The sequence below is a fragment of the Zonotrichia leucophrys genome, chromosome 1 (assembly GCF_028769735.1).
Source record: "Zonotrichia leucophrys gambelii isolate GWCS_2022_RI chromosome 1, RI_Zleu_2.0, whole genome shotgun sequence".
NCBI classification, from domain to species: Eukaryota; Metazoa; Chordata; class Aves; order Passeriformes; family Passerellidae; genus Zonotrichia; species Zonotrichia leucophrys.
This window is the reverse complement of record NC_088169.1, coordinates 9,512,708-9,540,550: the sequence shown is the minus strand read 5'-3', so window position 1 is coordinate 9,540,550 and position 27,843 is coordinate 9,512,708. Positions and strand designations below refer to the sequence as shown.

Sequence of the window (27,843 nt, the reverse complement as noted above, 5' to 3'; positions counted from 1 at the left end):
TTGATTGGAGAAACCTGGGACACTGGCTGTCCTAAGCCTTGTTCACGGTGATTTGGCTGTGTGGATCAGAATTGAACCAAGCTTCTTCAGATTCAGAGGAAAGGAAAAGGGAAAACTTTACAGGAGACAGGTGGGAACAGGCAAGGAATGTAATAAGTGAAAAATTACTTCTGCCTAGCCATGAAATATGGCCTCAGCAAGGACGTGGGTGTTGTGCCATGAGGATTGATGGCAAGACAAATTCAGGGGGGGCTGCAGAGTGCATTAACTCATCAGACAACTCAAATGCCAGTGGCAGCTGACTCTCCACCATAATTTACCATTGGCCAAAATGCAATGGAAGCCCCCAAGGGCACCAAGAAGAATCCATTAGCCATCAACTATTGCCCTGTAATGTCCTTTAGCAGTCAAGGGCTTATGTATTTAAGCTGCTATCTTAATAACCTATACATCACTGTTCTTCCCAGGGCACAACAACAGTTGTCTCTTTAAGCAAGAAAAGAAAAAAAAATCACCAGGGAAAGGGAAGTTTTACTAATGGGAGATCTAAAATTAAAAAAAACCAAACTGTTTATAGTCTTAAGTGTATCACTCATTCAAAAGAAGTTTAGTGTAATAAAAAACTAAATGCAATTTTAGCATGTGTAGGAGTGTATTTGTATGGGGAGAAAAATACTGACACAGGGTTGGAATATGATTTGGCAGACTCTCCCTGCCAGGTAGCAAAAGTCTCAGTGAGATGGCATTGTGTCCCTTAATACAAAAGAAAGTGTCATAAGTCACTGCAATTAGGAGTCAACAGATGTGATTTTGATCAAGGTGGACACAGCTCTTCAAGCTTTGGCAGAAAACTGTGTGAGAGGATCTCTAAATCCAGCTGAGAAAGAAATTAAATGCCTCCAGCCTTTTGCTGCCCCCCTGGAAGTCTGAGCAGAGAAAACAGCAGAATGTGATTAAACCAACAAAACTTAAGAAGTCATAAATGCAAGAAATCAAATTTATAAATAATTTTGTGGAAATTGTAGTCCCTAATCTAACCCACTCATTGAAATTTTGGTTTTTGTAGTGATTTCTCTGCAAGTGCTAAAAATGCCATGAGGGAGGGGATTGTGTATATGAATAAACTGCTGTAAACAGTCTTACAACAGGGAGTTTTAATAACTACTCATCCAGTGGTAATTTAACCTGGAAGAAATTCATCCCACTTCAAAGCCTAAATTATGGAGAAATTATCAGGCACTTGTGTCTTCACTGAGTTTCCCAAAGAGATGGATGGATGCTTCCAAACTTCTCTTGAGTGTAACTTAAGCCATATAGGGATTTGTGAGATAGTCACAGCCAAGTATCCTAGTTATCAGGGTAAATCCAGAAGTAAAAGAGCTTTATCAAGACAAATGAGTGAAGGGAAACGTATAAATCTAGCAATTGTGTGGCTGGAGCAGTGTAATTCTATAATAAGAGGCAATTTAGGTATGATTTAGCAGCATACAGGCTTCATGCTGAATCTTGGCACAAGGATGAACTCTCTTTTAGTAATCTAGCTGAAGGATAATTTTTAAAGCAAAAGCCTCATAATTGGTGCCATAATTTATTGTATCATGTTATCTTGCTTAGACATATCCATTAAATATGACAAGATTTCTCAGTGTAGTAAGCAATACAGTAACTTCCTCTTGATGTTACTGAAAATGAGCATAAAACCAAGGCTGTGTCTGTCATCTGCTGACAGAGCTGGGTCACATCCACACCTCCACACTGAGGATTGGGAGGGAGAAAAATCAGCAGAAGAATTATCACAGCACTCATTTGTATTTCACAAGACAAACTGCAGCATTGTGAGGACCTGTAGTGTTGCCCTGTGCTGCAGAGTTTGGGCACCAAGGTGTTCACACCTGGGGGCTGTTCCTGGGCATGAAGAGGGATACTGGAATACTTCATGAGCTACCACAGCACAGCTCTAGCAGGCTGGGAGGCGCCTCCTTCATTTCTGGTCGTGGAATGGGGATGCAAATGTGTCAGGAGTAATAGAGCTGCAGCAGATCCTGTTAGGAGGAACGAAGTGAGCTAAGGTTCTCTGCTCTGGAAGTCCTTTCCCAGAGTGTGATCAGGAGCTGCTAATTAGAAACGGGATTTGACAGCCCAGTGCTGAAAGAGAGAGGGAAAAGCAGGAAAGTGGTTTTGAGCAAAGATGCAGCAGGAAAGGAGACACGAGGGAAGGTGCATAGGGAGGGAAGGGCTGAGCAGGATTCCAGCTCCTTCCCCGGGACCGGCGGTGCCAGCGGGTGGCACCGCGGGGCTGCTGAACCACCGACCCGGGCGAGACGGGCACAGGAGAGGCTGCCATCCCTCTTTTCACGGGAATCGCTGGTGGAGTCCCTCTCTCCAGGCAGATAAAAGCTACCCTGGGCTATCACCAGCCTGTGTAAACGAAGTGGATCTGCAGCGCTGGGAAGGGAAGTCTCACAGAAATGATGGTTGTGTTCCAGAGCCACATTAGCAGAGGATAAAGCTGGTACCCTGCCCAGAGGATGCCATCTGAGCTCCCTCTCCCTCAGTCCTGTGCAAAGGCAGGTTAATTTTACCTCTGCCTTTGTACATGGGAGGTTATGCTGTTGCAGCTTTAGTCCAGCTCTTCTGGAAACTACTGAGATGGAATTTCTGTCTGTACTTAGGACATGCTGCTGGTGGTGTCTCTTCTACAATAACATGGCAGTGTGCAGCCATTCTGGCCCCTTTGGCGGTGGTGCTGCTTGACTTCAAGCCAAGACTGGTGTGGCAAGCAGCATCTGGACCAGACATAGATTTTTTTTAATACAGCATGTGGATCTCTCATTATGGCTTCAAAGGATAGTGTGGGGAAGTACTGGAGCAGAGAGTTGCTTTGAGAGTTATAGTGTAAAGCAAGGACCTAGAAGGATCTGCCAGTCATTGAAGTCTCATTGACATGTTTTTCCCTGGCTCATATCTATCCCCTTTTCTGCTCTCTCAGCTTGGAATCACTTATTTTGTAAACAAAACAGAAAGAGCAGAAGTTTCAGGCTATGTCATTCCCTGGAGTGAAGGCAAGCACACAGAGTGACAGCCTCAGACTGCGTGTGAAGTCTTTTCAGCGAAGACAGCTTGACAAGTTCCTTGTTTGCTTCTTCCTCTTTGGTGTAGAATCAAGGCAAGGTTGGTAAACAGTGATTGCCCTGCATTCAAAATAAAGACTTCAGGCTACTAAATAGAAGAGGTTAATCAAGGTTTCTGCTTGGCTTTCCCCCTGCTGCATGAGGAGCAGCTGAATCTCTCACTCTGTTCTTCACATAGCACTCTCTCTTTGGGGGTTTTTACTTGCAGAATTTTTCATTGTCGCTTTTAGGGACATGTGTGGAACCCCTAGGCCTATTGCAAACACCTGGCATTAAATTTGTGCAGCAGTACACAGACCTTTATTGTGCAGAGCAGGAGAGGAGCTAAATTAATTCCTAAGCAATGAGTTAAAATTACTGTGAGGAAAGGAAGAACCTTGAGACATGAATACTTTTACAATACTGTCATGCTGAAAAAGGATCAGTGTTGACTGAACTTTTGAGCACAAAGGATGAAAAATGCTTTGTGTAATCAAGTAGCTTGAAGCAAATTTTATACACAGACTGAGATAGCATTTAATTTTTTCCATGTTTCAGTTTTACACTCCTACATAATTAATACACAGCTGACAACGTTTTTTTCTTGTACAGGATGTGTTCCAAATAAGTACAAAATATAAAACATTCAGGTTTTTGTAATAGCAAAAACGTTTCGTTCATTTAGAAGGTGAAACAATCAGAATTAAATCAGGGGTGATGAGTGGGTGCTTTTGGTACCAAATTTCTACCCAAATTTGTCACTTGCAGCAAGAGGCAAAATTTGCTGTGCTCGTCATGTCACTGTCAGAGGTAACAGAAAACTCAGAGGCATCAGGGAGCAGCAGAACTCACCAGCCATGGAAGGGCCCAGCACCTCTGCCTTTTCTTTTGAGTTCAGGCAGTGAGATCAGCTGCTGCATTTAATACTTGCTAGGCTGAAGGCAGCTGAGATATACTCTGCTTCATGATCTGTGTTCAGGTTGTCAAAAGGACCTCAGACTTTGCAACTGTTGTGACTGATCCAAGCTCAGCCCCTTCTGGGTTTGTAGCCTGAAACCTCCTAAGCCAATAAATCCATATTTCAGGGGCTATGGTGCCTGAGGAGCTTCCAGGCAAGGTAAAGCTGCTGAAGCTCAGAGCATCCTGGATACCTGCACTGGCTCACCCCAGAGAAGGCACAAGTAACTTACCCTGAGCTAGGGAGAAGAAAAAGGCAGTGAGAATGCTGCCATTCTGGTCAGGGAGAGAAGGCTTGTCTTCACTGCAAGAATGGACATTCACACATCAAAACTGCCTCTCTCCTTTTCTTCCCAGCCACTCCAACTGTTGAACTTTCAGAGGCTACCTCCATAAATAAAAATATGGGCACCAGACCCTCTGATGACATCCAGCATCTCTGGAAGTGTTACCCCATCCCTGAAAGCATCCAAGGTCAGGTTGGGTGGGGCCCTGAGCAGCCTGAGTCAGTGGTGGCCTCCCTGCCCGTGGCAGGGGGTTGGATGTAGATGATCTTCCAAGTTCCTTCCAGTCCAAGCATTCTATCATTCTGTTATTCTGTGATCAGTTTGGGATGGCCATCAAAGGGCATCCTGTGAGACTCAACACCATGAAAAAAAGCCTATCCAGTGATATTTCTCCTCAGTTTTGGCCAGAACAGAGAGGAATTTTGGAAGGAATTTAGTGAGACAAAGAGGAATGTTAGATTACACTTTGAAGTTTCTGTGGACATTGAATTACTGGAAGAGAAATAGTAATAGTGATTATTTATCATCAAAGACCAGCATGGACTGCATCTCAGTCCTGAGTTCATTAAAAAGAGACAGGTCTGGGCAGGGGTAACTCTTCTGTGCTTTCTGTGCTACACTTCAGCATTAAAAGCTATATAAAGTGGTAATATATTTTTTCCCAGAAAACCTGACCAGTTGTATAATTTATTCTATCTTTGTATAATTTATTCTATCTTTGTATCACAATGAAAAAGTCTATTTCAACAGTTTATATGTATTTGAGTTATGAAAGGTTATATGTAGAGATGATAGAAACATATTCAAAACAGAACTGGGGTCATGATTAAATGGTTAACTAATTTCCCAAATGAATGAGAAAGGAAATAGAGTGCTGCAACCTTTTGCTCTCACTTCCTCATGAGAGGAGACGTAGAGGCTGCCCCAGAGAGAGCAGGGCTGCTGTGCTCACACATCTCAGGCAGCCATGGGGAACTGGGTGGAGAATGAAGGACTGTCCATCTTCGTCGTTGTAAGTACAATTTCTGTTGGATTTGTGTCCAGTGAAATGTTCTGCAGAAAGCTGTGCTGAGCAGTTCTCACGGTGCCAGGGAAAGATGCACCTGAGTATGCAGAAACTGGGGCAGCAAATGCAGGGAAATGCTTCGAGGGAATAATTTTTAAGGAGCTCTCTGGTATTTCAGTTGCTGTAGGCTTCATTGTTAACTGAGAAATGATCGTGTATTAACTTTGCTTTGTTAGAAATACTTTAGCTGAGCAAAAAACTCAACTTTATTACTCACTTAACTATGTGCACTTCAACAGAGAAAGCAATTAAAACAATCACCCTTTCTTGCAATTTTATGAACAGAAATGTGTCTAAGTGAAAGCACAGTGTCTTGATGGTATAAAATATTTATTAATGTCAGATTCAAGGGAAAAGAGAGTGGAGATTTAGAGCAGATTCATGAATCCTTTATTAAGACAACTACTATTTGAATTGAATTTGTTTACAGTTTGCATAGAGTGGCTGTGAAAGTAGGTTAAATTAATTCTGAGCAAGATTTAAAAATATAGAAAATCCCAGTTGCTTTCACAAATGCTAAAGAGTAAGCAGGGCAGTCCTCCTTGAAGAAAACTAAGTTTGCATTCTAGTAGGGGCTTTTTATTTCACATTGTGATACAAGGGCTAAAGGTATACCTCTATACATATGTTATGTACATATACATATATGTATTAAAAACATATACAAAACCAAAATTTTTTCTGTTCAAATACCTGAACCAAAAGAGCAGTTCAGGTATTGTGGCTACCTTTTATTAGTAGATGTAAATACTGAGAGGAAGAAAAAGAAAGCATAGAATTTGTATCTTTTTGGTGACTGAAATGTGAGCATCTTTATTCCAAGAAGTATTTCTGCTGCTATGAGCAATCAGTACTCGTGCATGACCTTGTAATTTAGGAACACAATCCCATAGCTGTGGTACTTCAGTGCTTTGAAAGGGAGTAACTATGTGTTCTGTCACCTTCAGTGACTTGAGGAAGTTGAAACTGCCAAGAGGTAAATTCTGGCTTTCTTTTTGCCCTTTTTTTTTTCCCCACCAGAACTGAAATATTAAAAGAATTAAGTAAGAGGCCTTTATTTTGCTCAAATAAGGAATTCGGATTTTGAACCTCAAAGCTATAACAAGATGAGGGTAATAGGGAAGGAAACTAACAGACATAAAGAAACCAGCTAAAAGGACAGAGCACTGGAAACCCCACCCAAGTGTTCTGCTTTAACCTCTCCATCTTTACTGCACACTGAGCAGGCACAGGGCTGTCCAGTGCTTGACAGAAACAGGACAGACACAATTCCTGCTGATGTACCTTGTTTCTGTTTCAAAACAGAAACATGCTGCCACAGTGTGCCACTGTCTCTTTTAATAAGTGTCCTAAGCACTTAATCCTGAGATGATCTTGATGTTTTAACGAGGACTTGGGGATTTCCTATATACTGCCTTACCCTGATGGAAATCCCTTCATTTCCCAGTATTTATTTACATTTCCAAGATCTGAAATTAACCCAGGTTTTTTTAGAGTGTTATTTGAGCCAAAGACCTAGCAAAATATATGGATTAGGAGGGGTGAGGAGCTGTAATGTCACCTTTTCTGGGCTTTCTCCCCGTTCTCAGACTTTCTCTCTGTTTTCATGCACCACTTAGTAAAACTACCTAGACTGAGTGCAGTGTTACAGATGTGTTTCAATATGGGATGTGAAATAAGCCAACCAGCTCCAGGAGGGCAAATATCCAAATTCATTTTGACCTTTTTTGCCAGATGGACTTGTAGCTGCCTAAGAGTTAATAACATGCACCTCATGATGTGTGTGAGAAAATTCTGCAGTACCTCTACAAAGCCTGGTTTGGGGTAGTGTACATGCTACCAAGGACCTGTGTTGAATATTCCCTGCTGGCTGTTTTCAGACCCTCTTCTTGAATTCAGCCGGATGTGTAATTCAGCCCATCTAAATTTAGATCTCAAGCCCTCTGTCACACTTCCCAAGTCTTCCTCTCACATAGGTTAATGTGGCTGTGGAGGGGAACTGCCATTTTAAACAGTCCCTAACCTTCAATGGTATTTAGAGATTTAACTGGACTCAGAATTAAACAATTATAATATGCCAGTCCTGATACAACCAACCCTAAACTCCTTGACCTATGAAAACACTGCAGCTGCACATTGCTCTGTTTTTGTCTATTGCCACTCCTGTACCCTGTGTTCACAAATCAGAGCCTGTTTACACCAGAAAGATTTCTATCACCCTTGCAGAAAACTTTATACCCTGCAGTACATCTCTCTGTGCAAACAGGAGCACAGGGAGGTAACTGACCGTTATCTGAACTGTGTAAATTCAGACAGATTACTTCTAACAACAAACTGTAAGCTTCCTGTTTAATTCTCTTTCAGCTTGTGTGGCTGGGCTTAAATGTCTTCCTCTTTTGGTGGTATTATCTTGTGTATGATGTCCCACCAAAGTTCTTCTACACCAGAGTGCTCCTTGGCGTAAGTACAAGACATTGCTGTTCTGGCACAGACACAGCACACAGCAGTTTTCAATGGTTTTAGCTGATCAATACTGGATCTGGTGGCTGGAGCAGCAGGCTCATGTAAAAGTCACATGCAAGCAGATAACTGAATGTAGGCAGATGTTCATGCTTCTGAACAGAAAGCTGGTACACAAAATAGAGAGATGCCATTCTAAAGATGTTTTCAGTTAACTTTTATGCTCCTGGTAATTAAATTAAGCATTAATTGTGGCTATTTTATTAAGCAAAAGATTAATAAAATATTGCTGTTGAACTGCTGTGCAGTCATTTCTCCTTGCAATTATTTTTCAGAGCATGAATAGTTTATAAAGATATTAGCTCTGAAAAGCAATCATCATCCATATATTCATCAAGAATGGGAGTGGTAGCCAGGTAGTGAAGTGATCCTGGATCCTGGGCTATTCCATGTAATCCAGCTGGTTAATCCAGCATTGAGTGTCCTACTACAAACTTGCTTCCAAAGCTACCAAAGGTCATGACCAATTGCCAAGGAAAATTAATTTGTTCACATATTTTAAAACCCTGACCAGAGGCATAAAAATCAGCCTAAGCTTCAGATTACAGAGCACAGCATTTTGCTGAAGGTTTGCAAAGCCGTGGTTTAATTTTACAAAGCCTGAAATCCCATTCTGCATACAGCTTCTGCTCTGTGGGTCAAATTCTGTCCTCTGCAATCATAATACAGTTGCCTTTGAAATCACAGAGACTTGTGCTTGGATAAGTACAGCTCAGTGTAAACCCAAACAGCTCTGCTCTAAAACCTAAAAGGGTCTCAATCCATGCAAGGAGAGCAAACATTATTTTTCTTCCCTTCACTGCATTTTTATTAATATGGTCATTTTTACTTCATTTCAAACAATTCAAAAATATTAAATATTTAAGGGTATAAAGACCAATATTAAGGAAACAGATTCCTAAAAGCTGAGGCAACACATTTCCCTGGACTCTTTTACTGATAGAGAACTTAAACCACTTCTCTTATAAGCTGTCCATAACCCCCACGAACTGAAACGACAGACTCTTTACAGCCTTGGGACACAAAACTCTACAAATGGCTTAGATTTGTCCCTGTGTTTGACTTCTGAATGCCAAACTTGGCAGGGAGATTTTTATACAACCATGTTAATCCAAAACTGAAAACAGGAGGTGTCTGTCTGTCTGCAGGACGTATTCTGCCTGCTCATGTCTTTCTGCCTTGACCAGAGCATGATTCCTTTGAATATTCACGGTGTAAATGTGAACTCTAAATCTCACATTCTTTACCAACTATGATATAACACATAAATGAAATCTGTGCCCTGGATAATGTCTTAGATAATGCAGCTAATAACAGCATCTCTCTAATTCCAGCGTGCTCTGGCTCTTGCAAGGGCCCCTGCAGCCTGCCTGAATTTCAACTGCATGCTGATTCTGCTGCCAGTATGTCGAAACCTGCTCTCCTTCCTCAGAGGATCAAGTGCGGTAAGATGAAGAAAGAATTTCAAAATTTGTGAAAGATATTATCTTTCATATCTAAACAGACTTGCAAGTATACCAAGAAACTGTGTTCAAGTTCCCCAAATATACCATATTTTGAGGATGTCCTTTTATGAGAAGCAGATAAGCCTGGAGTTTGGCTATGAGCAAGACTGAACTCTAATGCCCATGGGGTATCTAGAGCTCTGTTGAGAGTTTAGCTGAATTAGTCTCCTTTGAGTCCTCCCTTTTCAGCTACCTCCTGGGCATGGTCCTGCCCTGGATGCAAAGTCCCCTTTTTGATGGCAGAAGCTGTTGGTGCTCACACACATCCACTGTTTGTCACTGATGCTACACTCACTTAGAGAGAGAAATATTAGCCCCTGTCTGTCTTTGCATGCTCAGTCCTTAAGGTAAATGTAGTCTTTTACAGACTTCCAGAATGGGGCTTTTTTTCAGCTGGCTCATAAATCATGTTCTATCTTGTGTGAATTGCATTTCCATCTCAGATGAAATACTTCACACACCCTTTGATTTTTTTGAGCTCCCAAATACAACTGTTATATACAGCACTGAGGAGCTGACTCTAAGGAAAGGACAACTTATCCTAAGTGACAGCTGGAGAGGTTCCTGTGATAGTACTGATTCTATCACACTGCCAAAATCTTGATTTCTGGCTATTACAGCAGAAATAATGCAGACAATGCAGGCCATGGTCCAGTGAAAAAGCAATATGCTCCTCAAGTTCATGAATTGTCCTTCCAAATGTATAATGATTCTTCCTTTCTTTTTAGACACTTTTAACATACACAGGATCAACAAAACCAGTTCCCAGAAGTTGTTTTTCATCTCTAAACCCAGTCTAAATTTCTTAATGCAAATGAGACAGCCTGCAGGGGCTGGAAAGGCAGAGCAGAAGAGGAAGTGATAAAATAGATGCAGTGTTTCAACAGTCCTTCATAAGAAAAGAAAGTGTGATATGAAGCAATAAGAAAATAACCAGGAACAAAATAGGCTGTACTTCCATCTAGTACAACATACATCCTCACAATGAGGGTGGCTGAATAAATGAGATGTGCCTACCACTTTAAACTCTTTAATTACATTTATGAGCAAGGCCAGTGCTCTAGCCTTTCTAAGGAATAACAATTAGCAATATAAAATTGGAAATACATGTCAGGCTTTCAGTCTTTTCCTGTACTCCTTCAGATCCTGAGATGCTACAAAGCAGCCAGACATGCCCTCCATTCATGGAAAAGGAGAAGGATAGTAAATAAAGCTGTAGGGTTGAAGTTGTTATTCCCCAGGCAGATCAGTAAGTATCAGCCAAAATCCAGAGCTGACTCCTCTGGCAGCAGCAGTCAATAATGAACATAAATTTAGAAAGAATTAATGCTGCTGTGGATGAATTCAACTGGAAAATAATGACAAGCTCATGATCATAAAAGGCATTTTTGAGATTGCACAGGTGAGAGAAAGCTGGGCAGAGATCTTCTGAGCTCAAAGCAGTGAAAGAGCTAGGTGCACACATGAAGACTACTGGAAGGCAAAAAACTGATTCTGGGTGTTGAGAATTGTATTCCAGCTGGGACTCTGTGCTACTTGTCCTGAATTGCTCTTCTCCTAGCATGCATAACCTAGGTCTTCTAACCAAGGTCTTGGGAAACTTTGTATTCAAACTACAGAGTCAGTCCTTCTGCCTTGGGCATTGTGGCAGAGTCACTCAGGCTACGCCCAGACAAAAGTGAGTCCCAGGCTGGGAGACACAGTTCCATTCCTGCTGGCAGCACACTCCCCTGCTGATGGCTGGGAATGAGAAAGCAAAGGGCTCTGAGGGTGAGCAAGGAGGGCAGGCAGGGGTACAGAACTGGATTCAGACAGCTGGTGTTTGTTTAGCTCCAGTTGCTTTTTTGCAGTAAAGCTACACCTCAGGAAGGATGTAATTTTAGATCTTCAGCAAAAACACACAGTGAGCCACCAGCAGTGACAGTGCTGTGGTGGCCTCAACACAGGTGGACAGCTTGTTGTGCTGCTGTCTCTGATTAGCTATGCTCTGCAGGTAACAACTGTGAGGGTCTATAAGAAAAATCATTTAAATGTCAAATAACTTATTGGCAGAGAAGTGACCTTCCCAACAGCATTGTCATTGGGGTCAAGAAGAGGTAAAATTGAATTGCTCAAACACAGCGTTCAAAGGGAGTGTACAGAAAAGTCTTGCCTTCTCCATCCTGCCACCCAGAAATCACGTTACAAAGTTATTTGTGATAACTTTATAACTTTTTAATTGAAAAGATAGCTGTGATGTGTTTTGCATGTCCATCATTGCTGTATTCACTGCTGTTAATGGCCACATGACTGAAGGCAGCTGGAGCCCTCTGCCATTGCTTGGCTTTCTCTCCTTAGATCAAGTGGTGTTTGCAAGGGAGTCAAGCACTGGCTCACCATTCTACATTTTATTCTACAATATCTTTTATTGTTTCTCAATACAGGTGATACAAAAAGGCCAAATTTCTCCTGGTTGTTATTGTAGTCTGAAGTGATTGTGGCAGCGCCAGAGTGTTTGCCTCTTGTGAGGAAATGCTTGTGGTAGTTTGTACAGTGTTTTGTTCCCTTATCCGGTCAGCAAACACAATGCAAACATACAGCACATGACAGTCATGCCTTCTACTGTGTGGAGACAGCAAATGGCAGCTTTACAGAGATTTAAGGCCTTAGGGAAACTCCCAGGGACTGCAGCAGAGTTCATGTGGGGTCTGTTAGGAGCCCATCATCATTAGTAATAAAAATGTCATTCTGTTTTTCTTGAGAATTAATTTCTTTGGTTTGTATCTGCAGAGATTTTTGCTAGGGTTTCTTTGGGTGACTCCAAAATCAAGTTGTAAGTGAATGCCTGAGAAGTAAATCCAGTGTTCTGGGGAAGGAATGCCTGCCATAGGTGATATGAATTGGGATGGGAGCTCCCTGAGACAGTTACACCCAAACTTTGCAGCTTGTTTCTAGATTGTGAACAACAGTAGGATCCTGGTGCTACCAAAGCAGTCACTCAGCCACAGCAGACTGTGATCCCTCATTTTGTTTATAATGTACAATTTAAAACAGATAAGATGTATTCCATTGTCACACTGGATGTTAAATTTTTTCTCCTTATCAAATACTTTGTTTCAGGGGGACGTGTTAAAACATAATCTGGAATTCCTGTTTTCTGAAAGAATATTTTTGTGTATATTCTTCAATTCTAAATTTTTTCTAGCAATGCCATCAATGTGCTCAGGGCTTCTGGTTTTGTCTCTGCCTTTAAAAAGTGTGCACAGACAACAAAAATATTCTTCAAATACCTTTTTCTTTCTATCCAAAGTGCTGCTCGACCCGGATCAGGCGACAGCTGGACAGAAACCTCACCTTTCACAAAATGGTGGCCTGGATGATTGCCCTTCACACTGGTTGGTACTCTAATGTTTCTGTGTTTGCTGCTTTCTTGTGTATTTTACATGGAATTCAGGTGGCATCAAAGTTCTTAAGGATATGGACAGAGACCTGATTTCATTAAAGGAGTCAGTGTGTGCCAAGGCTTAAATCAGTTTCCAGATATGTGCCAACTGTCAGAGAGCAAAAGATAAGAAAGAATACCTTTATTTTGAACTGTCAGCACTATTTATGATAGTTTAATAAAGGGTGTTTAGCAATGTCCTGAGAACCAGATACACTGGATTTGATTCTTGTTTAGACTTACATCTTATCTGCCACCTAAAACAAATAATAGAACTTCTTTTTTAAAAAGAATATAAAAAGCTTGAACCTGTTTTGAAGATAAATAAGTATCTACTTATAGGAGATGGTTCAATTTTTGAAAAGCATTGTACAATTTTACGCTACAAAAACGTAGTGGAATTTGTGTGAACACGTCACTGGTTTAAGTTTTTGGATGCATTCAGCTCAGTGAGAATATTACTGATTAATAGCAAAACTGCAGAACAAAACAGCACTTACAAATGTGACCCCAAACAAATCCATATTCAATTCCTGGCTGTTTTACAGAAGTCCTGAATGAGGATGATCCTAAAAAATAGTTTAAGCCATTCCATGTTTCAGTATCCTATTTGTTAGGGCACTACTACTCGAATTGTTGAAAGGCTTTGTTGAACAAAAATATACGGAAAATTTCCCATTACTTCTTTCCCTCCCTTGCCCAAAGCCTGCAAAATTCAGGTAGTAAAATTTTAACAGTAAAACACATCAGTGATCTGCAATTGTGATGAAGATGGCAAGAGCGGCAGAGCCCTTAAGCAGCAGCTGATAAATGTGACAAAGTTTCAGATGTTACCTCAAACCACCCAGTACCTGTGGTCAATGCTGATTATTCCTCTCCTGTCACTCCTAGCAATTCACACCATTGCACACTTATTCAATGTGGAGTGGAGTGTGCAAGCCCGTGTTGAAGAGAAAGGCACCCTGGCAGCTGTGCTTTCTGGCCTTGGGGACAAACCAAAGGAAAGCTATGTGAACTTCTACAGGCAAACCCTTGCTGTAAGTGACTCCAAAGGGTCATCATGACATTTGTGTGGGTGATCATATAAGAGCATTTGGGCAGAGTGCCTGTTTCTGGTGTCCATAGTCTGGGTTTGGGCCATCTTGCAGGAAAACCTTGTAGAATTCATTTTTCTATATTTGCCAGTAATATAATTGCTGAGCTCTGGTAGTACTTTAATCTTTTTCACCTGAAGATTTCAAAGTAGTTTTGAAACATTATATAAAAGCATACCCTGTAAAGCAGTGTTCTGACTTAGACATGGCACTCAGAAAGGTACACAGAAGTAAAGGCAAGAGTTTTGAAGTTGGGTAGTTTAAGCTCTGGTGAGTGGGGAAAAAGAAAATAAAGTACTTCCCTACTTCTCAGAAGAGCACTGAGCTTCCAAACTCTGCATGAGTTATGAGTCCCACAGCTGTGCAATACTAGAGGAAAGCAGAGTTTTCATTTAGCTCCTGAAATATGGATGTAGGACTCCAGTTCTGAGCACCAGAGCTGTGCAAATGTATTCACCTTCCCCAAAGCAGTCCTGCTGAGCCATGGCAGAGTAAGAAACCATGTTTGTTGTGTTAATTCATGGAAAAAACCATTCTCTCTACTTCCAATTACCTTAGTAAAGGTAAATGTGCTGTGTAACAAAAATGAACAGGGATTTTGGCATCAGATGACTTAAGGACTTATAACCAAGTAAAGAGTTTGGTGAGGGATGGTTCAACTGGCTCTGCTTTGGTGCAACCCCTTCCTTAGACCAAGGTGTGCAATTGTTTCACAGAATCCCATTGGGGGCCTCTATGTGGCTTTCACATACTTGGCTGGCATCACTGGGGTTGTCATCACACTGGCCCTCATCCTCATCATCACCTCATCCACCAAAACCATCCGGAGGTCGTATTTTGAAGTATTTTGGTACACCCACCATCTCTTTGTCATCTTCTTTATTGGCCTTGTCATCCATGGTGCTGGGTAAGTATTTGCACTTGTCACAAAATGTCTGATAACCACTGAATCTTTACTGAAAGCCCCCTTCACACATGAGTATGGGGGCTTCTGTCACTGAGCAGCAGCTGGTTTTGATGGCAGTGATGGGCCAGTAGAGGCTCTGAGAGTCAAGAGGCTCTCACTGATACTTGCGACAAGCTGTCCTCACAAAGGTTTCATTTGGCTTTGGCATACTTAAGCTCACTATCATTCAACTTCTTCTGATACCTCAACTGCAAAACTCTTTTCCAAGGTTTCTGCTTCTAATTGTTAATTTTCCTTCCTCTCCTAAAAGGAATTGAATCACACACATGCATGTAAGGAGATCTCAGTATAAAAATTACATAGAGTCTAGAATTTTACTGGATGATGAAAACTATAGTAATATAGATTTATGTTTCAGGCTTGGATTAACTTGTATTATCAGCAGCATTTAAGAATAGAATTTTAGCTGTTTCAACTTAGAAGTAGGTATTTGTAAAGTTTTCTCCCTTTCAAATGCCAAACATCTTTTTCTGCTGTTGCTTCATTCCATATCTTCTTCTGAAAGGGCTGAAAAGCCTAATGAAACAGTTTTAGCACTACACAAACACAATTTTAGCCCTTAGAAAAATGAACTTTAGATCCATTTTATAAAACCAAAGAATGGATGAATAAAGAAAAAAGACTCAAGTATCCAAGCTACATTTAAATAGTTAATAATTACACTACATTGCCCATTTTAAAGGAAGTCCTACATGCAATAGAAAGTGTGCTTTAAAAATGCCCAGCAAAAATGACTATTCAAAACCACTTCCTTACAGTCCATTAGTGCCACTAAGAAGACAAAAATCAAAGTAAAACAGGAAGAACAAAAATAGAAGGCAGATGGGAATCACCCCCAGCATATTTGTTCATTCCAACTTTCATAACAAGGAAACAGTTTGAGCAACACTTGTGGAAGGAAAAAAACAAGAGGTTCATGTTTTCTGCAGCAAACATTGTATAGTTACTGACACAATGTCCAAACTTACCAGTGATTACTATACAATGCTATCAGAAAGCAAGCATTTCCCTTTCCAGAGGTCAGTGGAGAGCATATATTTTTGAGCATAAAAGTTGAATTTTTGTTTACTTCAGTGTTCCCTGTACTCCCACCATCTTAACTGTACTGGAATGAAAAGGTAAGAGTTTGGGCAGCAGTGTTGTCAGTGAAGTTCAGCTGTCCTTTGGAAGCAGATATAAATAGGAATGTTCTCATCTGTAGAGGAAAGGATGCTTTCCAGCTGTGAATTCAGTGACCTCACTTATTTGGCCTTCAAGGTAATAATGAGCAAATACACTGACAAATATGAGATGGGCTTGTTACACTCATGGAAGGCATCTCACGTGTGCAAAGATGGATGTCATGGAATGAGTATGAACTGACAGTCTCAAAGCAATATGTTAGGAAGAGACATAAATGCCATTTTATCTCAGGGGCCAGAAGGCTGTCACACATATTCTCATTAATCTCGACAAACACATTTCTTTGTATACACAGAAAGCTGAGTCAAAGGTTACTGATAGCATCAAAGGGGCAGATTCAAGAAGGATGGAGAGAGACTTTACAGGAGCATAGAGTGACAGACAAGGGAAATGGCTTCAAACTGAGAGTAGGTTTGGATTAGATATTAGGAAGAAATTCTTTACTGTGAGGTTGTTGAGGCACTGACATAGATAGTCCAGAAAAGCTGTGCCTGCCCCATCCCTGGAACTGTTCAAGGCCAGGCTGGATGGGGCTCTGAGCAACCTGGTCCAGTGAAAGTTGTTGCTGCCCATGGCAGGGGGGTTGGAACTGGATGATCTTTGAGGTCCCTTCCAACCCAACCATTGTGTGATTTAATTCTCTGACTCTACAATAGTTCTTGTCTGTTACAAGCTGTTACAGCACTTTTGAAGCACTGTTGTTTGTTTGTGCATGAGCTCTGTGTCACAGACAAATGTCCCAAATTTCCCAACACAGTAAATGTGAAGAGGAGAGGGCACAGAGGTGCAGTTCACTCTTTTGGAGTTTAAAGAAAACCTTCAGCCAAAAAAGAAATAGCTATAAGTCCATACTGCTGAAAGCTTAATTACAGCACTAGAAAGAGCATCTACACTGACTGATAAGGGGAAATAAACTTTTTTTTCCTCTTCTACATGGTACTGACATTGTCAAACCTTTAATAGAGCATAGAGCAGGGCAAAAACCCTCAAACCCCCTTTCTCTTAAGCAATGGGGTGGGCAGGGGAGGAAATGAGCTCCTCCTGTTCCCATAACTGATCCCAGAGGTGGCTCAGCTGAACCCCCTATCATTAGTGGGGAAGTGAAGTGCAACTGCTGATGTCCCTGCAAATTGCAACTCGTGATGCTGCTGGGACACTGCCACTGCTTCCCTTTATTTTTCAGACAGGATATTAATCAAACATTTAATGAAGAAGAGGTTCATTAGTAATATTTATGAGCAATATCTTGTCTCTCAACCCTGCACAGAGGTTTTGTAACAATTCTCTGAGAAATCTGTCACACAAAGCTAGGCATGAATATGGCTTATATACCATGGGGATTTTTGAAATATCAGAAATGTTGTCTAGCTCACAGACATTGAGCTAGGAAAGCAGAAAGAGAAGTCATGGGGAGAAGATATCAAAGAATCACATTGGCATAAAACTGACCAGCCTGATCAGAAGCAGACTGTTTCTAGCGAAAATTCAGCAGATCTTAATCTGAATTTTTCTACTAAGATCTTGAGGTTGGCAGAACTCCAGACAGAGGTGGGAAACAGTGAAAAAATATACTTTTGCCCCTTGAAACTGAAATTACCTCTCTTCACCAGTTCTGCTACTGGAAATACAACTGTACTGGATCAGTCAGGATTCTTTATACTAAAACAAACTTCAACAAATGAATAAACAAAAAAACAACCAAGAAAATTCAGGCCAGATAATCGGCTGATGCAAGGTGCTATAGTTGCAATAGCTGCTTGTGTCAAAAGCATCTGTATTCATTCATGGCACCTGAGCAGCTGCTCCACAGCATTAGAGGGAGAGGAAGAGCCAAAGGAAGAATATTTTGTAAAGAGATCTCCAAATTTCTAAAATAAACAGCAGAAATAATCTCTGTAGTGGTCAGTAGCAAATTGACCATTCCAGATTTTGGGTTTTGTTTGTTTTGTTTGTTTGTTCTTTTGGTCAGTTTTTTGTTTTTTTTTTTTTTTTTTAATTGAAGAAAAAAGTAGGATAACTCAGAAAAGAACCAAGCCTTCTAATTGTGACCACATCCTGGAAGTGGTAATGGGCATAACTCTCAGTTCCTCACCTAACCTTGAAGTTAGGATTTTATCCCACAGACTTCCCTCCCCATTTTTATTTCTTTAATAGTAACTTTGTGGGTAGATTAGAGCAGTAAATCTGCATCAAAGCTGTAGCAGTGCAGAAATTGACAACTCCATATAAATAGGGTGATGTACATAAATAGAGTAACAATAAGGAACAGATACTTTCATTTTAATTTCATTGCCTTCATGACCTTTATTTTTTTTCCCAGTCGTATTGTACGGGGACAGACAGCTGAAAGCCTGGCTGAGCACAACCCAGAGATTTGCAGCAAGAACTTCACTCTCTGGGGCAAGAGTGAGGCTTGCCCAATCCCCCAGTTTTCAGGGAATCCTCCTATGGTAAGAACAGCTGGCTTGTCTGCAAATCCAATTAAAATTGTTTACAGTTTTCTATTTTTTCTAAATTGCATAGAAAACCAGCTATATAACCTTCAGCACTCTTCAGTGGCAGCTTTCTTTGCACGAAGCAAGAGGTCTGGGCACAGTGGGTTGTAAGCAGAAATGGACTCCAGACTACACATTTCCAGTGTGCTGTAAAATAAGCACAGCTGACAGACAAAGCAAAAGAGCAAATTGGTATCTGAGAACTTTTTATCCAAAAAGCAAACTGCAAAGTAATGGCTCCTGGGGATATCTAGAAAGTGCTATAATGCTCATAATAAATAGTTTAACATTACTAATGGACTAATGATCATTAGCAAGAAAATAACACCCCTGAAAATGTGAATTTGAAACTTCAGCTTTTATTGACTAACCAGGCTGTTTTTTCTTTCACATTTCAGAGTGATCTGTTAACAGAAACCACATCTTTTCCTGCAGTTATACAGACCTGAGTCAATCACACCTGAACACCACATTTCACTTTGTTACATTCTTTTTTAGACAGAGACAAAATTACTTGCAGGAAAATACCTTGCTGTAACTCTAGTAGAAACTAAAAAGCCAGCTGCAGCAGTCAACAGATAAAGAAATTCCCCCTCTGAACAGAATTTTGAAACTGTCATATATCTTAAGGATTCCCTAATCTGGTTAATAAACAATACTGATTACATGAACTTCACCTCTGCTTATGGAATTTCCAGGATTGGATTTGATCTAAGTTGATCTCATCTAGTGGAAGGTGCCCCTGTTCACAGCAGGGGGTTGGAACTAGATGATCTCTAAGATCTCTTCCAACCCAAACCTTTCTATGACTCTGTGATCTTCATCTTCTAACCTGTTTTCTTTGCTTACAGACATGGAAGTGGGTGGTGGGTCCCATGTTCCTGTACCTGTGTGAGCGGCTGGTGCGGTTTTGGAGGTCACAGCAGAAGGTTGTTATCACAAAGGTAAGTGATAACGACCTGTTATCACAAAGGTAAGTTAAGTGCAGCTGATGCTGCACTTAACACCAGGCAGAGCATCACCTTCTTCTCCAAATGGTGCAGCAAAGGCAGAGGCTCCTCCATACCCAGGTTATCAGCGGAAGGAATGCTCTGACTGCTGTGATGATGCCAACATCTAACATACAAATGTGGCCTCTAAAAGTGAGCAAGAGGAGGAAGTTAGCTAAGACACAGGATTAAATCTTAGGAAATAAATGAATTTTCTTTGTATTGGGTGAAAAAATTCCAAGTACAGAAATTCCATAGACTTGAGACCAATTTAAGACACAGAACAAATGACCCCTGAAAACGAGTTCAGAGCATGTTTATTTTATGTATCCGAATCTAATGTTGAGCTTCCATTCCCATGGTGTGCTGCAGAGATATTAACACTGATCCTGAAATTCTGACAGCTGAATTAGCACAGAACTAAGCTCAAAGTTATGAAAACTATCCTGGCCTTTCCCAGTGTAATTTCCTCACATGGCACTGTGCTGTATCCCAAGGACACACCCTGTTCAAATCATAGCAGGGTTTGAGGGATGACATTAGGCATTTCTACTGTGCTCTATAATAATGCTGACACGTTGGAAGGCTCCTAAATGTGTGCTTTTGATAATTTTACCAAAATATCCTGTGAGCCACTTCTACACTATATTTCTACAGCATCTATTTTGTGCCCTGTTGGCAGAAAATTTCCTTCACCATCCTAAACACCACAGTTAATACATAAGTTAACAGACAGAGAGACTTGATTCTCCCTCTTGCAAATCTCTCTTGAAAAATGAAAATAATTTTGGCAGGCAACTTTAGGATTAAAAATTAGAGTGACAGAATTACTGGTTTTACTTCAAGAAGATTGTTTCTAAAGAATAGCCAAGGTCCCACCAGACTAAAACAAGAAAACATCCATTTCCAGTGGCACTGCCTATCCAATATCTGTGGGATAGCCCTGTGATTTTGCCCCTATATTTACAGTCAGGCCCATTAACTCTGTGCTCTGTGCCAGTGGGTAAGGTCTATCTGGAATTAACAATGTGCTTACACAGATCTGGTGATGTGTTACAAGATGGGCCAGCCTGGCCTGTCCTTTGGAGTGACTGCAAGTGTGGTGTGAGAAAATACTTCAACCAAAACATCAGCATCCTCTGCAGGCTTTCATCTGCCTGTCATGTGCTGTTGCTCACTCTCAGTTCTGCTGGGAAGAAAGTTTCACCTGCTTTCCTTGCTCTTATAGCAGAAATGATGTTAGTGATGGTGGATGTAAATACATCAGTGAGGACAGACATTTTCTTTTCCTTATTTTTCCCGATGCCCTTCTCACTGTAGGTGGTCATTCATCCCTTCAAGACAATTGAGCTCCAGATGATGAAAAAAGGCTTCAAGATGGAGGTTGGACAATACATTTTTGTCAAATGCCCAGCAGTGTCTAAACTGGAATGGCATCCATTTACACTGACTTCTGCCCCAGAAGAGGATTACTTCAGCATTCACGTCCGAATCGTGGGAGACTGGACTGAGGGCTTGTTCAACGCCTGTGGCTGTGATAAACAAGAATTCCAGGAGGCATGGAAGATGCCCAAGTATGTACAAAGAGTCAAAAAACACCAATGGCAGTTTAAATATTGCTCAAGAAATTTGATGGCACTGGTGACACCAACATTGAATGGTGAAACAGATGTAGGTTTTAGGTGCCTCTTTACAGTTTTTTCTATCAACTCCACCTCTTCTTTTGCTGACTAGTATTCAGTCCAAATTTGCACTGTAGCAGACAAATACATTTTAACTGTCATTATAAATGGTGTTAATAAATATTCACTGCTGATTTAATAAGGATACTTTCAATTCCAGGATAGCTGTGGATGGCCCCTTTGGAACAGCGAGTGAGGACGTGTTCAGCTATGAAACTGTGATGCTGGTTGGAGCTGGAATAGGGGTCACCCCCTTTGCATCTGTCCTCAAGTCTGTCTGGTACAAATACTGCCATGATGCCACCAACCTTAAGCTCAAGAAGGTATTGTGTCCTCTTTCACAGACCCCTGAAACTGTTCAAGGGCCAAGGGCCCAAATCAAAGCAGGCACAGCAAAGGTGATCTGGCTCCAGGCATGCATAAGTCCTAAAAGAAGGAGGAGTTCAGTTGACTCTCAAGGTTAGCAGGAAGAAAACAGGAGGCTCTAAAGCAAAAATATAATGAAAGGAGAAATAGCCTACAAGCCAAATCACACATGCTAATCCTGACTGTGGCCCTGGGGAATTCCAGTTGCAGTGGAAATGGTGTTCCTTGAGAAACATAAAGTTCAAGGCGCTAATGCAGCCTGGGGAAATATTGCATTCCTTCCCCCAGCACAAAGAGAAAGGCGTTTCATAAGTAGAAGAACAATGGAAGCATCCTCCTGTCCCCTCCTGCCCCTGGAAACTCCCTGTGCAGAGGTGTGGGGTCACACTTTGCAGTTATGGCCATATTCAGAGAACAGAACTGGTTTTTTTACCTACTTTATCTTGCCTGCCAGCAGACAGAGAGTTCACCTCTAAATCATTTATTTATATCCTAACAAACCGTTTTACAAGGAGATAAGTGGGGAAACATTGAGAACTGAAAGTGTAGAAGAGAAACAAGAAGATATTTCCTTGTTCTTGCAGTCAGTCATTCAGCTTTATAAATCCTCTCAGCATCAAAATTCCTGAATAGCTTCAATACCATCCTACCCATCTACTGACGTGCTCAGGACGTTTTTTACCAGAACTCTATAATCCTCACTCTGTCAGCAGACATAAACCTGGAAAACATAAGTGCCTATGTCCCCTGACAGCTCATTCTTGTCTCTTCCAGATTTATTTTTACTGGCTTTGCAGGGACACTCATGCTTTTGAATGGTTTGCTGACCTCTTGCAATCTCTGGAGGCTCAAATGCAGGAGAGGAATAATGCAGAGTTTCTGAGCTATAACATCTACCTTACAGGCTGGGATGAAACTCAGGTAAACACACAGTGGGAGATATCACTGCCATAAAACTGAGGTTGATTTTAGAAAATTTGTTCTCATAACTATTCAAATGGTCTTTTATCCTGGGCATCCACCTGGCTCCCAGAGGTTTTGTCTGTGTGCAGACAGGTGTTACCTATCAGAAGTTACCTGGGATCAATTGTTCATGTGCACTGATTTCCTTTCTGCTTTCCTCTGGCTCTGTGGGAAGCAGGCCTTGTTCACAGGAGGGACCTCAGCTGACTATGTATGAGTCTCCAAAGCAGATGATGCTGCCTCAAGCATGTAATCAAGAGCTTTAGGAACCAGGGAAGCCAATGCACAAATGCTTGAACCATAGCAGCATATTTGTTTCAGGACTCATGAGTTCTCTGGTCCTGTACTAGTAGATTGCTGTGGGGATGCAAAGGAGCAGACACCTGAGAATGTGGGATTGAGTCAGGAAAGGCTCTCACTGTTACTTTTAGTGATGTTTTACATTGCATTTATCTCACCATTGCAAAATTCACCAAGTGCCCAAAGTGCTGTAGCTCAGCTAGATAGACAGGGAGGGGAGAAGCAAAGCAGTTATCACATATGGAACATTAAAAAAAAAAAAAAGGAAAGAAGAAAAGTCCCACATTTTTTTCCCTGGAGATAAAGTTACCTGGAACTTTTTTTGTTTCATATAAAAGGGTTACAGAACTCTGTAAGGCCTGAGCTTATGCCTTTAACCACATCTTCTCTTCCTTGCTTTACACAATTTATCTGGTCTAGCTGGAAGTTACACAGGCAAGGCCTCCTCATTTAGATCAAACCTTCCAGAGAACAAACTGGCAGGATTCCATTATGGTCAAGGGAGTCATGCTATTGCATTTGAAGGGAAAAGATTTTTTTAATTTGCAGTCCTCTGGTAGAGTTCTTAGACTAAACCTGTGAATTGAAAAAACCCTACAATTAATTGCTGTGTTCAGGTTCCACAGCTTTAACTCTTGAGGTCACCCAGTCTGGGGAGAAGGAAGGGGTAGATGCTGATAGTCAGGATTTTATCAGTCTTAGCTTTCCTTGCAAAACACCATAAATTCCATAATCTCATTAGGGAAATAATTCAGTCAGTATTGACATTTTTATTTTTTTTAACCAGAACACAATGCTGCTGTATTTATCTGATCTTGTCTTTCATTTCCCACAGGCCACTCACTTTGCAGTGCATCATGAAGAAGAGAAAGATGTGATTACAGGACTGAAACAGAAAACCTTGTATGGAAGACCTAACTGGGAAAATGAGTTCAAAACGATTGCGGGGAAGCATCCTGGGTAAACCTTTGCAAATTTATAATGTCTGTGGACTTCCTCTGTTTAATGGCCATACACATCATTCAGCACAATCTTGTTCCTTTGGCTGATAAAGTTTCAGGAGCATTTTTTTACCGTACCTATCTCCAGCTATTTTCTATTCTATTTTCAGCCATGGATATGATCCATGATCTTGAACAAATTATTTTGACCTACAATTTTTTAAAAAATCATTCCTTTTCCACAAGATACTTCTTGGATTGTCTAATTACTAGCAGAAGATTTAGGAAAAAACTATCCCTATCCTTCTAGCTGAAGTAAATAGGAATATCAGGTTCACCTCCAAAACCACTTTCTACCTCTAGAAACCAAACCTGAATATGGATGACCTTTAGCTAACCACCCAAAATTTGCAGGAAAAAACCAGAATAGCCCCTCTCAAGAATTTGTGCCATAAGCTCTTTGAATCTCTATTTCTTTGATTCAGTGAGGTCAGTAAACCTGTCTTGACTGACTAAGGCTGAGCTGAGATTTAGCTCAGCTTTTGTTTTAGAAGCAGCAATAAGTTTGAAGGGGTTATAAGGTTTAGGGGATAGATATCCAGTTCTACTTCAGTTCCTGTAATTGGGAAAAAACCTTGCATCTCTAGAACATAAAAATGATTTACATGGGGAATATCCAGCTGCTCCTTACCAATTTCTGACCATATTTTCATTTTCTCAACAGCTCCAGAATAGGTGTTTTCCTCTGTGGCCCTGAGGGCCTGGCTGACACACTCAACAAGCAGAGCATCAGCAACTCAGAAGCTGATCCACGAGGAGTGCACTTCATTTTCAACAAAGAAAATTTCTAACTCTGAAGCAAGTGGGAGTCATTAGAAGCAAAGTCTAAGGACTGAATCTGTTTTTCTGTTTGGAGTCTGGGAAGGACAGCCCAGCTTCTGAATTTCAGCTACACTAACACAGGCCCCTTTGCTTCTTGGGAAGGATTTTGGCTCTGTGGTAGAATAAAAGAGTCAAGTCTTACCTTAGGGAAGTTTTCATTGCCCTCTGTGTGCTGGCTATTTAGTAGAAATCTGTTTTCTTAGTCTGTGTGAGGGGATTTCCCCTCAATTAACTGCCTTTATCCTCCTATTATTTGCCACACTGCTGAAGAGTGGAGGCTGTCATTTGCTTTTGGGAGCCAATTCAGACCCATAAAGCTTGGTGCTATTAAACAATAAAGCATTCCAGCATGATGCTTGCTATTAGCAGGCAGCTTTTCCTGAATAACTGTTTCAACTAATGGAGGCAATTAGGAGTTAAATTCAAAGTTCACTTATGGCCTCAGCCTGGGATGTTTTCCTTTCCTTGTACAATATTTTCTCTGCCTCCCCATAGGTAGTCATCTGAAATAAGCAGTTCGTTAGTTCCTCAATATCCTCATTCCCGCCTGGAACTAGGGGAGTTGCAAAAGGGTGGCTGGCAAAGTTAGTTCCTTACAAGAGGAAAACTCCTTTGTACACCAACACCTTCCAGGCTTCCAACAAAAGCCTTGAACATCCTCTCCATGAGAGAACTCATGCAGCTGAAAAGGAGCTGCTTGTCCTCAGGAGAGTGAAGAACTGAAAAGGAACCGCCTGGGCTTCTGAGAACCAGCCCAGCTGCAGAGGGGTGGCAGGGACAGACTCAAGTCCCACACATGGTGTGTGAGTCACTGCTTCCTGCTTTGGACACCCTCACTCTCACATCTTCAGGCTCACGGTGCAGGGAGCCATACAAGAGGAGGTTTTGTGTTTCCAGGACTGCCATTTCTGCTGTTCAAGGCTGGAAAAAGCTGTTGCTGAGTGGTTTAATGGGTGATTTCTGAAGCACTGTTAGGTGCAAACAGTGCCTTTGGCCCCATTGCTCAGCTGTTCCTCTTTGAGGTGAAACAGGCTTTGAGAAAGCAATGCTCACTTCATTTATTTATGGAATAGCTGTGGGTAAAGTTTCTGATGTGCACAAGACTCATACAGAGCCCAGTGCCTCTGTGTGCACATTACAGGTGGCAGGTTCTTAAAAACAAACCAAAAAAGGGAACCAAAACTTTAATACTGGCAAGAGAGGGGAAAAAATGTATTAAAGCCAGCAGCATAGGGAAAAAAATATTTAAAAGCAAGTGCAAAAACCTTTGAAAAAGCCACAGTTTAGTATACCGTGTCTTCCATTCATCCCAGTTCTCTGCTTTGTGATCCTTAAGCTCCACAGCCAAGCCCTGCAGTAGCTCCTGCACAGCACAAGACCTTCCTGGCAGGTTCTTGCAGCCACAGAAGAAAGCTGTGGTCTCCTTCTGCAATTTCAGACAGCTTTGTGCAGCCATCTGGTTGCATGTAGCATATTTTACACCTCAGCTTGCCAGACAGGATATGTGTTCTCTCTTTACAGCATTTTAAAATGTTATTCAGGCTCTGAATGCTACTTCAGAAAGGCAGCCTACCAGCTCCTATTTGTTAATATCAGTTAACAACAAATGCTGACAAAGATCAACTCTTGGTGGGGAATTTTCCAGGTCTTCCCCTCAGAAGAACCATATTCAAATCCACATATTTCTGTCTGAAATACATCTATTGAATCATAACAGAACATAAGTATAGCCAAAGAAACTTCTTCTGTGGAGTAAATATTGCTACTAAAATATAATAAGGGTCTCACCCTGTGCAAAGAGCACTGAAATATTTACCCTAGCTTTTAATGGAAATGTGATCAGGCATTTATAATCATATAAAGTGGGCAAAGAGGAATTGCAAGGGGTCACATGGAGGCAGCATATTTATCATAAGAACAGTCTTGGAAGGGTGTATTTTAATTCACCATTAATTTTCTATACATTGCCATGTTTGTTCTTAAAGCATCAGGGATCTTTCCTTATTCAGTCAGTTGCTGTGACCTGACCAGCTGCACACTTGCACCAGGGCTTGTCAACTTGAACTCAGAAACAGTAATTCTGTGTTTATTAATAAATCATTGTCTTCCTAAAACATATAAAAGAATAAGCAAGAGTTTCTCAGTTTTTTTCAAAAGTTAGTTCTATTGATCCTGCTAAAATAGCAAGCCATGCACAATCTGTTATGGTCTGAACATGAATATTTTCTTAAATCTAGGATTCAAGAGTAAAATAGATAGCAGTGAAATACAAATATAAGAAACAAACTAGTTTGAGCCCTAAGGCAGTGGGCTACGGTAATCTTCAAGGACACCCATTTTTTGTGGCCAAATGCCACTGCTTGCAATCTGACCATTGCTATTGGCTGGGCCTCTGGCTGAAGAATTCCTCCTTCTGTGTATTACGAAGTGTTCTGAAGTCTGATCTCTGCTTTGGGGCTAAAAATTTACCTACTCAAATGACCAATGTGCTGCTGAGGGCAAGAAAAGCCAGTTGTTGGATTATTAAAATAATTGAACTAATGGAAGCAGTTAGGAGTTAAATTCCAAGTTCACTTATGGCCTCAGTCTAGGATGTTTTCCTTCCCTTATACAATATTTTCTCTGCCTTCCCATAAGTAATCATCTGAAATAAGCTCTTAGTTAATTTGTCAATATCCTCATCTCCAATCCATTGTACTCAGCCTTACATTTACAGGCTGTGACCCTCTCAGCAGCTCTGACTCCCACTGGCCTCACCTTTTCTTTGGAAACTGGAAGGAAAGGACAGAAACTGGGCCATGCTCAGATGATGGATTCAAGCAAGAACTTGATATGAGGGGGTTCTCATCTCTCATTATTGGATTATGAACCCCAATATTACCAGTTAGATTGTGCCTGTGCCAGTCTGACCCTTGCTGCTGAGCCAAAGGCGGCTTCTGTGGTGCATCATCCCAGAGACACCTTTAGCTTGCCAATGGTTTCAGCTGGGCACTAAACAAGTCCAGGCTTGTTAGGGACTCCGTTTACCTTAGGAAGAAGACTTCAGGCGAAGGTGAAGAGAAAAAAGGAGAGATTCTGCTGGAGGGTTATATGCAGTGGTTTATTCCATGGTTACA

General features: G+C 41.2%; 1 protein-coding gene across 2 annotated transcripts; it reads left to right on the top strand.

Annotated features, from left to right (window-relative positions):
* The first annotated feature begins 5,284 nt into the window (after positions 1-5,284).
* On the top strand, positions 5,285-26,851 carry LOC135444029 (cytochrome b-245 heavy chain). 2 transcript variants are annotated; one of them, XM_064705143.1, is made up of 13 exons: positions 5,285-5,366; positions 7,785-7,880; positions 9,275-9,385; positions 12,735-12,819; positions 13,758-13,903; positions 14,677-14,867; positions 18,430-18,559; positions 19,456-19,548; positions 20,914-21,167; positions 21,436-21,598; positions 22,416-22,562; positions 23,740-23,864; positions 24,570-26,851. In XM_064705143.1, exons 1-13 carry the CDS (start codon positions 5,322-5,324, stop codon positions 24,694-24,696), a joined length of 1,713 nt encoding a protein of 570 aa, XP_064561213.1. In that variant the 5' UTR covers positions 5,285-5,321; the 3' UTR covers positions 24,697-26,851. The 2 variants fall into 2 exon arrangements, with proteins under 2 accessions (XP_064561213.1, XP_064561297.1); XM_064705227.1 differs by lacking the exons at positions 14,677-14,867; positions 18,430-18,559 and having other exon boundaries at positions 24,570-24,830.
* Positions 26,852-27,843: the final 992 nt, after the last annotated feature.